At 35.4% G+C, this 12,096-nt stretch overlaps 1 protein-coding gene across 12 annotated transcripts in view; it reads left to right on the top strand.

The window, feature by feature from the left end:
- DGKB (diacylglycerol kinase beta) overlaps positions 1-12,096 on the top strand; it is a 398,861-nt gene that overhangs the window by 376,121 nt on the left and 10,644 nt on the right. For all 12 annotated transcript variants that reach the window (XM_065051198.1, XM_065051206.1, XM_065051200.1 and 9 more), the window contains 2 exons: positions 8,914-9,034; positions 10,952-11,012. In XM_065051198.1, the coding sequence (XP_064907270.1) occupies positions 8,914-9,034; positions 10,952-11,012 (182 nt within the window). The remainder of the gene's footprint in view (positions 1-8,913; positions 9,035-10,951; positions 11,013-12,096) is intronic.

The raw sequence follows: 12,096 nt of genomic DNA, 5'->3' as shown, positions 1-12,096 counted from the left end.
GCTCGCATACTTGGAGCTCAGTCCTGGAGGTAGCAAGCACACTTGTGTCCAACCAAACAATGCATAAATAGAGGATGTATCACTTCTGCAGGCCTTAGGCTCCGCAGATAAGCCAGCATGGGTGAATATTGGAGTAGTAGCTTAAGCAGAAAGTAAGCTTTAGACATACTGCTAAGTTGACCAAGCATGCTAGCCTGTCTCCCAAGATTCCTCCTGGCAACAACAGAGAAAAACATGCTCACCCAGAAAACCAGACCTCTTAGATTTCCTCTGAATCACTGTCTGGAGAAATCTCTGAGCTTGCTTCAGTTCTGCATATCCACATTCCTATCACCATTAGAGTTCCTCTCAATACACCATCCTTTCATCTGCTGCTTCTGTTGCCCCTGTGTCAGGCTTGTCAGCCCTTTGTGAATGTCCTGGAAATCCTGGGCCACCTCAGACAACACTAAATGCATTTAGTTTAGTGGGAAACTAAATCAAAAGTTTTTTCACTGACTACAGGAGGTTTGGGAAGATTGTCTGGTTTACTTAGATGATATGAGTTTACTGGATTTTACTTCATTCAGTTGCCTGGTGTTCCTTCTGTACAAAGAGAAGGCGTACGATGTTGTAATTGAAACTGCAATCCGAAGTGTGATTGTAGCAGTTATTTAATTAAATTAACCCAAGTACTAAGAGAGTGAGGGCACAGAAATTTAGGAGGCCAACCAGCCACTAAGCACTTGGAGTCTCAGCAAGATCATATACACTATACTGATGCCAGCACTGCTGTGTTTTCTTTCCTTTTGGTACCTATCAAAATTACGACCTTGCTGAAGACTCCTCCCCCAGCTGCAGTAGAAACACATAACCTTAAATACTTTAATGCAGGTATTCTAGACCATCAGAAATGGCTGAAAGTGATTCGTGATACATCACATTGATTTTCAGAGTACTTGCTTGGGTTTAGGCTCTTGGTTAATAACTAAAAATTGCTGTTCAAACCAGTATCCATTCTGCATACTGGGATCTCCAAACAGCATGGCATACTTGTGTGGTAGAGGAAGCAAATGGAATTGGTTCTCATTAAGAGAAAGAGGAATAAAGATCATCTTTGAGGGGTTTCTGAGGTCCTGGACTGAAATTGTTATGACTTTAATCAAAAGGAGATTTAATACTCATGTAAATGGAATGAAGATTTCTTTCTGGCTGATAACTGTAAAACCCTTTGGTGGATAAATATAGGGATAATGCCACTATTAGAGTTTGGTAACCTGCAGAAAGGGAACCTTTATCCCCTGTTAGTACTATTCCTCCTAGAAATGAACAAATCAAAGCTGGTTTTCATTGATCAAATTTCTCCATTTCCATCAATATTACTGTATTTTTGTTTTCTAGGCTGTGGCATTTTTATAGGCTAATCAAATATCCAATATTACTGGGAGCCATTTAAAGTGAATGCCAGAACTACTAAGGAGTAATTTGAGAATTAGATCTATTTTTGTTAGTTGAAATGATCTTGACTTGCTCATATTGTATTGTACCTGATGCTTGGTAATATGATAGTACCAATACAAATAGAAAGATATCTGCTTTGAAGTTCTTAAATATCTGTTAAAAGTGGTGAGCAGTCCAAGTGCATTAAAATTCCATTTTCCCCCGTACAAGTGTTTGCTGCAGATGACCCCCACTGATCTTAAATATATTTCTGTATCTGTAACTGAATAGAGGTTTTCCGTACAGCATGTTCTAATGGTACTCTGGCCTTTAGCCAACAAGGCACTGAATAAGGCTATTTTTAAAATACAGAAACTGGGAACAGCTGCAGCAATCAAATTTGATAAAAACAGAGAGGAACTTTGCTTTTTTTTTTTTTACGGTTTGTCCAAGTTTAGACTCCTTTCATAGAATGGCTTTTGTTCTGTTGGATGAAGGGGGTCTAAGAGTAACACAGTGAAATCCTTTTGAACAAATAACCTTTAAAAGAATACAGATTAAAATAATAGGGGCTTTTTGGTGCAGCAGCATGTTCAATGAAATTGTACCTCAAACTACTAAAAGAATAAATCTATAAAAAAAGAATACATTTTGTCTGCCAAGCTTTACCATAAAAGACTTACCCATAATGATCTCCTGAACTAGAATATGAAACCTCTTGTTTCGAATGTTGAACATCTGAACGTTGGTATTTGGGAGTCGTTTAGGGGTAGAAGTGATTTAATTTGAATGATCAGGCTTGGGTTGTTGTTCTTTCTTATTATTTTTCTTCTTTTACTACTAATCAAAAAAGTTTATGTCTCCTTCCCCCAGTAAGCTTAAAAAAAAAAAAAAAGAAGCAAAACCAAAACAACAACGAAACAAAAAGTTCATGTAAGGATGTAAGGAAACGTTTTCCAAAGGCCTTCTATGCACATTAAAATGTTTCATAAAATATTTAATTATAAGGACTGATTCTTCCTTGTTTGTCCTCCTATTTTTTATAGGAAACTTGTCGTTTGAGAGTCAGGAGATTTTTATATACACAAAAAAAATCCATTGCACAGTAGTAGGCTGAGCTGTATCTGTTAAATGAGTCCATCTGAGGATGGAGTCTCTGTGCTAGATGGATGTGAGACACAAGATACTGGGTGAAATCTGGGCCTTACTGAAATCAGTAAAGGTTTTGGCACTGAATTCAGCAGAGACGGGATTTTATTGATTGCATTCATTTTAAGTGTAAGAAATAACATTCTTGCATTCTTACCCCATTAAAGCTATTCAGTGACTCATCAGTTTAGATGATGGAGCAGAATGCACTGAATTTCTCACATATGCATAAATATGGATATATATCCGTGTATATCCATATAGGTATAAAATGTGTGTGCATCTTTATGTGTGTTTATATACATAAAATATCTGCTTATTTTATTATCAGCATATCTGAGTATCTCACCAGGGTGAAAATTACAGCAGTACTGTATCTTACCTTCTTCACACCAAGACGCAGGCTTAGCTGGTTTGGTTTGGTTTTGTTTTAGAAACAGGAAAAAATAGGAAGACAAGTAAAGACTTGAGATTCAATACTGGCATGAAATACATGTATGGAGCCACCTGAGATTTTTATTGTTTGCAAGCAAACTCAGCAATGCAAAATACTCAAAACTGGGCCAAATACTATAGATGTAGGACTTGATAAATATTGTTGAATTCAATATTGAGAGAGAGAATAGACTTTTAAAAGCAGAGGGTTGATCTTGGCCAGGTCAATTCTGCAACCTCATGTGCTTAACTTTACATGGTAGAAATAACATTGTGACTCTTATGGGTCTACACACAATATACCAAACTGAGTGTGAGAACAAACCTTTTGCAGGGCTTAAACTTGTCTGTGTATAATTTTCACTTTGTAAAATGAACATAATAACATTACTTGTCCTCAAAGTTTTGTCTGCTTTGTTTGCCTATAATATTATAAATTCTTGGAGACAAGAGCTGTCTTTTGTTGCATGTCTGGGAATCAGTGAAAAAAATGGAGCATTGATATCATTGGGACCTCCAGGTACAACTTGGATATAAATGATTATAAATGTTGAGGCTTAAGTTACTTCAGGTAGCTTCCCTAAAACAAAGCATAACAAAAAACAGAATGGACAAATCACTCTTGATTTACTGCTTTTGTGTAACCAGGAATCTAGAAAAAACTCATTAATTTGAAATTAAGGGAAATACTGTGACATTGAACAGTTTTGTAGCATTTTATACAACAGCAGTCCCTGTCCCTGCATATGGAAATGACCCCACATTCCTGCATAATGGGTAACTAGAGATTCAATACATGCCATGTTCTAGGAAGATACCGAAGCCTTATAGCCGTGCAGAGCATTGAGCTCAGGAGTCTCTGGCATCATACCAGTTTTCAAATTCTTATCCAGTATTTTAACTGGAACCAAAAAAATTTCCAGCATGATGATTACCAGGGTGTGATTACATTTTGTAAGCCCCTTCTCTTCAAAGACAAACTGCTGCCAGAGACAGATTTACCACTGACCAACAGTGTTTTTATGCAAATGTGCCTGAGTGAGTGCAGTAACCCCAAGTTATAATAGAGTCATTCAATCTCTTGCCAGGACAGCAATATTTATATATTGCAAAGATAAATTGGATATCAAAACCGGTTCCATTACAGAGGGAAAGTTCTCTATGTAAATCAGTATTTCTAATCACACCATGCTTCTTCCCACCCCCTACCCCATTTTACTTTCCTTGCTTTATCTTCATAGATGAATTCCAAATGTGTTTTTCTCTTGTGTGTTCACTTTGAATATTGAAGCATTCACCTAATGCCAAGCTAATGGAAAACATAAACTCCCCACTACGAAACTTTAAAGTCTCTAAGTGTGCTTCTTCATGCCTTGGGGAAGTGCTGTAAAGGGCTTATATTTATGTAGAGTGTTTTGTCTGCCGCCTGTGCAACTTTTTGTTTGGACTTCTCTTTCTCCTGCTGCCTGATGGGACGAAATGTGCAGTCATCTCCCCAGTGACTTTATCTCCCCATCAGGAATGAGTGCAAGGGGTCAGATGCCCCTCTGCATGCTCGTCACCATCTGCTGACAGCAGTGCTCCCCCGGGAGAGCCGCCTTTGTTTATTGACAGGGCTAATATGAGGAGACACGTGAAGTACTTTGGTTTGTGGAAGAGGGCAGGAGAGGCATGGTGCTGTGAAAACATTCCCACACACTCTAATGGCTCATTCACATAGAAAACAAGCGAGAGCCTTCAGCTCTTTCACAGAGCTCCAAGTAGAACAAACGGACTCAAGAACCCCAAGGCACCAGTCAAAAAACACTTTCCTAATGCGCTAATACCGAGATGCTCTCCATAATAGCTTACCTGTGAGACTTCAGCTCTCCTTTAGGCAACTAAATGACCTGGCTAGATTGGAAAGCTGCTTAGTATCTGACAGTTGCTGTTGTTCGCTGCTAGCTCCTAAATTATTTTTGGAAAACTAACATTCCATTTCCTAAACCCAAACCTCTTGAAACTGGTTGTAATAGGTGAAGCATGCATTGGGAATTTTTATCATTGTGGTTATCAATTTATTATTTTCTCTTTAGAATAAAATGTGTAGAATGCAGATGAAATACAACATGCCTAAAAAGATAAGTTTTTTGCTCTGTAGTTAGTAGAGACACACACAGATGCATGCATGAATGTGTAACTTTAGAATATATTACAATTTGAGGATTGAAAAAAAGTGACTTTCTGAATGAGGTTTCAAACACAGTTGGGATACGTGTCATGGAAAAGTCCACATTATAGCTGTTTTAAGCAATGAATGGTGTGCAGTGAATGGCAGCATTCATTATTTTGGTCTACAATTTATAAGATGTACAAGAAGACAATACAAATGGTGATACTAGGTCAATTCACAAGTTCATGTAGCTCAGTATTTGTCCTCTAACACCATACTTTATGGTATGATTAAAAATAAAGCATAAGAGAGCAAACTTACAGTGATTCTTGCAGTAAGATACCATGCCAGTTTGTGATTTAGGGAATTTTGAAGTCTAGTATGGCATCATGGTTTAACAAAGTATTACATAAAAAGGATTTTCTGCTTGTTCTAGGAGTGCTATGTAACTCCTTAAGTCTTGCATTTTGAGAAATACTTAATTACAGGACTATCTTTACCTGCTCCACGACACTCGTTGTCTTCTCATCTTTCCTCCATTCATCTGTTTACTTCCTCAAGGGTCCTAGTCTGATTTATTTGCATTTAGAAGCTCTTCCGTATTTTTACTATGTTTGTTGTTCTTTCATTTCCAGTTATTTTATATCTTCCTGTGCATTGCTGAGTGGACCAGAACTACAAACTCCATACTATATAGATATACCAATCATAACATTTTATTGTATTTGATTGGTTATGAGCATTCAGCTGATATGTTCATTGAAGTAACCGCACAAACTCCATAATCTTAATTCCTGCATGACAATATTAATTGTAGCCCAGCAAAATAAATATGCATGTATATATGGATGTATACACACAAATACATGCACCCCATGTTTAATTTTCAAATGTAAAATATAAGCATATAACAGTTTACATATCTGTAGTTAGCTGTATTGTATGTAGTTAGCTCTGCTTCCCCTCACAGGCATTAAGTTACATGTATTGAATTTTCTGCCTTCATATAGCCCCATTACTCAATACTGTAAAATTCGTAAACTTTTTTTATAATTGGCTTTTGTCTTTACTTTGTTGAATCCTCAGTAACTCACTATGTACTTCTATTTCCAGCTTATTTAGGGGCATGTGTTGAGACAGCACCGATATTTCTGAGAAATCAGTGATAACCTTCCACCAGAATGAAGAATGACTTTTCTTTTTCTATCTTTTAATTTAATGGAAGACCTGATCTCTTTTAATAGAGCTTAGTCTCTTTCAGAGTCTTTGGTGGGGACCTTTTAAGAACAAATGTAATCCATTCATTGATGTCTTGACCCTTTATATTCAGCCAGTGTACCTATAGCCATGTGACATCTTTGAAAAATGGGACTAAAATATACACGCTCCCTTTTCCACTTTTGCTCACTCTGAGTTCTTGTCAAAGTCAATACAGCTCAAGGATTTGTTGAAACGGATATAACTATGTAAAATCATCACGTCAAATATATTAGCAAGGGCAGGAGCGCAAACTAGCCCTAAGTTGATAATTGCATGTTACATTTGCTTTAGTTTTTACTGCTTCTGAAGGAAGGTTATGTCTAATTTAAGCTTGATTCTAAAAATATTTATATTCGGCCTAAAATAACCCCACTTTGGGAATGTGCCACTGCAAATACGAAGTTTTGGAAAGGCTTCACTTTTTCGGTAGATAGGAGTATTGTTCAGTTTCGTCTTCCAGTCTTTCATATATGACATTTTTTGAGATGTGTGGTATAGATCAAAGGGCAGGATTTGGCCCTTAAGTTACCTGCTGTTACTGGCACTAATTTCACAGCTATTGAAAAATGATGCATCAAATTTATATCACTGCAAATGTCACTATTCTGAATCTTGCATATGTTGCCTGAGCTGTCAGTAATAAAAATCTGTTCTTAATTATTCTCCCTTTAAAAAAAATAATAATTTTCTAATAACCCAGTGAATAAGAATTTGATGTTTTCTTTGGCTGGAAACATTTTAATGATTTAGTACATCTATAAAGTTCTGTGTGCTTTTAGCTTTTGCAAATGAGTAGGACTTTCCCATTTAAATACCTGTGGCTATCAAGAAAAGCAGAATTTGTTTAAATCCAAGTTTAAAAGTGAGAAACTTAAGGAAAACATTTCAAGATAAAAACTATTCAGCAGAAAGCCAGACCTTCAAAATTGGGTTCACATGTGTTACAAGGATGCAAACTATAAAAATGTACACTTAAAATTAATCATATTGTATCATTTAATCTTTTGTCCATTTTATTGTTTTTCCTAAAGAGGAAAGAACAGAGTTTAGTTTTTGCTTCATTGATATTATAAGGAACTGGTCTCACTATGATGAGAAAGTGAAAATAGCAAAGAATATTGAGAAAGTATAAGAAGAAAAACTAAGGCCTTGGACACTATCAGATTTTCTGATTGGAAGGAGAATAATCCAGACCATAAATCCTGTTTGCTTTTAATACTTGCCCCCCCCAATCACAATACTTCTTTCAGTTAATTACCTTCATTCAAAGCCCAAAGAAGTGAACAGAAAAGACTGCCTTTATACTTTGGACTAGTCTCATAGATATGATAATGAGCTTGAAATTCTACCTTCATTAAATGTTGAAGGGTTTAAAATATACAAAGAGTAATGTGCTCTCCTTTCTTTGTTTTTCCAATGTGATGATAGACTCTAGCATGTTAGCTCAGCTTCACTGAACAACGTACCTTTTGGAAATGTGGATATTAACAGCCAATCTATAAAGTACACATGCAGCTAAAAAAAATGGTTTCTTTGCTTGTCCATCTGGTCTTGGCAACATGTATTTAAACAGGAGCATGTAAAATGTTTTATACAAAACACCCAAGTTGATTCTGAACAATATTTCATTACCTTGCTTGTTCCTTCTCAAACCAGACTACTATATTACTGTTTAGGTTTCTGGTTGTATCTGTGTTTGTATCTGATATTCTAGACAGAATTTGTCCTTGCTTCTTGAAGTCAAGCAAACTAATATTTATTTTGCCACATACATTATTTACTTAAATATTTTTTGAAGTTTAATGCCAAAATACTATGTAATCAAAAACCAGTGTGAAACAGAAATATAACTGGGTGCAAACAAGTACCACAAAGTTCAGGAAAGCTAGATGAACAGTTGCTGATACGAGTTTTTTTCTGCCCTTTTTGCATTGAATCTGTGCACTAGTTGAGACAAAGATTCAATGCAAAAAAATATGTGGTCTCATAATTAAGGACTGTAATAATGCATGCTCACAAAGGCTGAATTAGAGTTGTACACATCATCTTGAAAGAATTGTATAGAAGAAAATTCAATACGGTCTGGAGCACTAACTTTTCCTTTGCTAGATTTTACAGATCTGTTGAAACAATTGTCAGCATAAATTTCTAAACTGCAAACATCTCATTCTATGAGTATCAGATAACCTAAGTGAAGGAGTCTCTCCTTTTATCTCATATAATAAGATTATTTGTTCAGTGTTTGTGTATTAAAATAGACCATGGATATTATTAGTGTATTTTAGAATCATTTTGATCAGGACATTTTAGAATTATGTTACAACAGGCCCAGATTTGTCCAGCCCTGAAGGTGCAATCACTTCTTAGGAATCATCATTTTTGCCAGTTCTCTTCCCCACGTCTTTTATTATCAGATGGTCTTCTGACAATTCTTGCTGTTCAGGATGACTATTATCAAAATGCTATCTACAGAAAACATAATTTTTCAACTTTTGCAGATCTAAGTGACCAGCTTATGGAAGTGGTTGGTCTAGAAGGAGCCATGGAGATGGGACAGATATACACAGGTCTGAAAAGTGCTGGAAGACGGCTTGCCCAGTGTTCATCTGTTGTCATCAGGTATAGGCAGCTTTAATTTGCACTGCATTGTCATAGTGAAGCAGCAAAGGTTTTTATTTTATCAGTTCACTTTCTTTGGTAGTTTAATAGTCATAATTATTTCTTGTGAAAGTCTCATGTTTGTATATGAAATATATCTATTCTATCCATATCCTTTGCCCATACATCTTCCTTTCTTTAAATCTGTCAAAAAACTAGAAAAAAGATACTTACATTCAGTCTTCACATGTTGTATTCAATTGTCATTTCATCCTATGAAGAAATATTGTCAAACAGTTGGAGCAGAACGAGTAACGCATTAACATCTTGGGTTTTATTAGTGACATACACTCCACGCAATTTTGAGCAAAAGTCATTTAACATTACTTTGACACATTTTAACCCATTTATAATGCATATCTCACCAGGGAGTAGTAGCATGTAATTAGTATTTGTAAAGCATTTTTTTGATCTGTAGAAGTCAAAGTGCTCTGTTTTTAATTTATTTGTTATTTACTGAGCACTGGCAAGTCACTATTAATAAATGCATTGGTATGTGTAAGCCACTAATGGTGGAGCATGCTAATATTGTTGTGTTGTATTGTTTACTATGCTAAAAGTGACCAGAATATTCACAATAGAGGAATCCTGGATTAGGACTCAAAGAGAAAATAATTATTCTAACTTCAAATTAGATAAGGACTGGAAAAGAGAGAGATGCTCAACTCTCCTCCAGTGAAGAATCTCACAGGAAGAATTTTCCAAAATCTCAATAAAATCATAAGATATACAGTTATGAGCTCCAAAAGCCTAAAATGAGCATAAAACAGAAGAATAGCAATAAAAACTTTAAGAAAATAAGTAGGATTTGCCAAAGCACCTGGCATATTTTTGAGACTCTCTTCAAGGACTGGGCGACGTTGAGTTCAAAAGTACTCTTTCTTCTAGATAAGGAAGAGAAATAAGATCACAAAGGCATTCAAATCTTCTCTGGATACCGAGACATAATTTTTATTATCCCACATCAGGAGAACCACAACTACAAAAGATTCAGAACCCTGCCAAACCTATAGAGTGCGAGCTTATTGAATGTTCGTCCATTCCTCCACTTGTGGCCATAGATGACATTGGCTAATCCAATAGATTGTTAGTCATTTCCAAATAATGTTTAAGCCAGAATTTCTATTGACCAACATGAGTGTTCAGTTGACTCATTTTTCCATTATTAGATTTACCTACTCCATGTTATTTCTAATAGTCATGTGTGCAAACTATTATAATGCATAAATACAGGCTTGGAAAAGACCTCAAAATACTTTTTTTTTTCTCATTTGTCTATACTTTTCTTAGTGTGGTATCCAAAACTGGACAGGGAACACTGACTGAAGCTTGATCAGTGTAACTTTACTAACAATTTAAATTTAGGACATGGTATGTTAAAGTCTCTGGATATAGTACAACTGTCGCATTATGTGAGTGCTCTTTCTAACCCAGAGTTAAACATAAGGGTAAATACATCTTTTATGGCTCTAATAAATGGCGATGATAGAGCTAAAGTTTCTTATTTCCTTTATAGAAGGCAGTCTAAAATATAAAAAGTACCAGAGTTTCCTTTGTCTTTTCATTTAATTAGGTTTATTCCTGAAGTTCTTGAATATTTCACTCTTTATTTCACGAATTACAGACTATTCTCCCATGAGAGAGCTGTGTATTATTAGCAAAATGTGTGAATGTTTGCAATGTTTTTGCTTTGTGTGTTGAAAATTGAACTAAGCCTACTAAGTAACTAGGTTACTTTTGTGAGCATGTTGGATCATACTGGAGATTACACAGAAATTTAGGGATTATATGTGTTTACTATAACATGTATCTCTCCTTAATAAATACATTTATCATTTTTTGTTGCTTTTACTTATACTGTGAAATATATCACTTTAGGACCAGCAAGTCTCTGCCTATGCAGATAGATGGGGAACCTTGGATGCAAACCCCTTGCACGGTAAGGATACTGGAATACGAGGATACTGGGATACTCTGGGAAGAGAGCTGAACAAAAAATTTAGGAACTTTTAAAATGAGTAACAAAAATTACAATAATCAGAAATATTAACTGATTTATTTACTTTCACTTTTTCAGTGATGGAATCTTTCAGTATAAAAGACAACCATTGCCATCAGCATTAACTCATTTACTTAAGTAACATTTTCATGCATGGTTATTATACAGTTCAACACCCACTGCCTTTTCAATTTATTATACTGGGTATTTTTTCCCAAAGGTTAGGATGGAATAAAAATATTTTTATTTCAAAAGTTTCAAAAATACTCAAAGGATGTAGTCTCAGCATCCCGTTACCCAATGTGATCATTTATTTATTATGGTGTATCAGATTTTTAGTCTCTATTGCTGAGGAAGAGTCAATGTCAGTTGTGATGCTAAAGTGTATTAAGTAACAAATTTAGGAAGCTTTTCCATTATGTTTTTGAGAGTTTATATCAAGGATTTTTTTATAGAAAGCTGAATTCTTGACTGTGCTGATTGAATTACACAATAGAACTAATATTAAAAAAAAAATTTAAAACCTTATAATTTGAAGAAAATTATTTAGTCTCTTGTTTCAGCACCCACACATACGAAGTGAGGGCAGGTAAACATTGATTAGGCTAGGAGGGAGCTTTTTCAGAGGAGGGTCTTTGAGTATCTGTTTACAGACAATACAAGAAAGGTGTAGCTCTAAGAACTCTCCATTTTCCTCTCTCTCCAATAAATTAGAGGCTGTCCAAGCATTTGGGAAGATGTTGAAGAAATTTAAGCTCTTTATTGCTTAATATAGTCTTAGTAATCCATTTTAATGTATAATTTTACTGATTTTGTTTCCCTAAAGAAGACCCATGTTTTTAAGTAGATGAATTGCTGTAGCCCTGCAGTTTGTAAGTATGACAAAACAGTAACATGCCAAGGAAGAAATCCCACTACAGATGGGAGAAATTCTCCAGACTGGGGTACTGGATCACTTTCATGAACTGTAGTAAAATGAAAGACTACACAAAAAAGTAGAAGGGAGTACCTTCAGTAAGGAACT

This window comes from Columba livia, chromosome 2 (assembly GCF_036013475.1).
Source record: "Columba livia isolate bColLiv1 breed racing homer chromosome 2, bColLiv1.pat.W.v2, whole genome shotgun sequence".
NCBI classification, from domain to species: domain Eukaryota; kingdom Metazoa; phylum Chordata; class Aves; order Columbiformes; family Columbidae; genus Columba; species Columba livia.
Note: the sequence above shows the minus strand (reverse complement) of the source record. Positions and strands in the feature narration are given on the sequence as shown.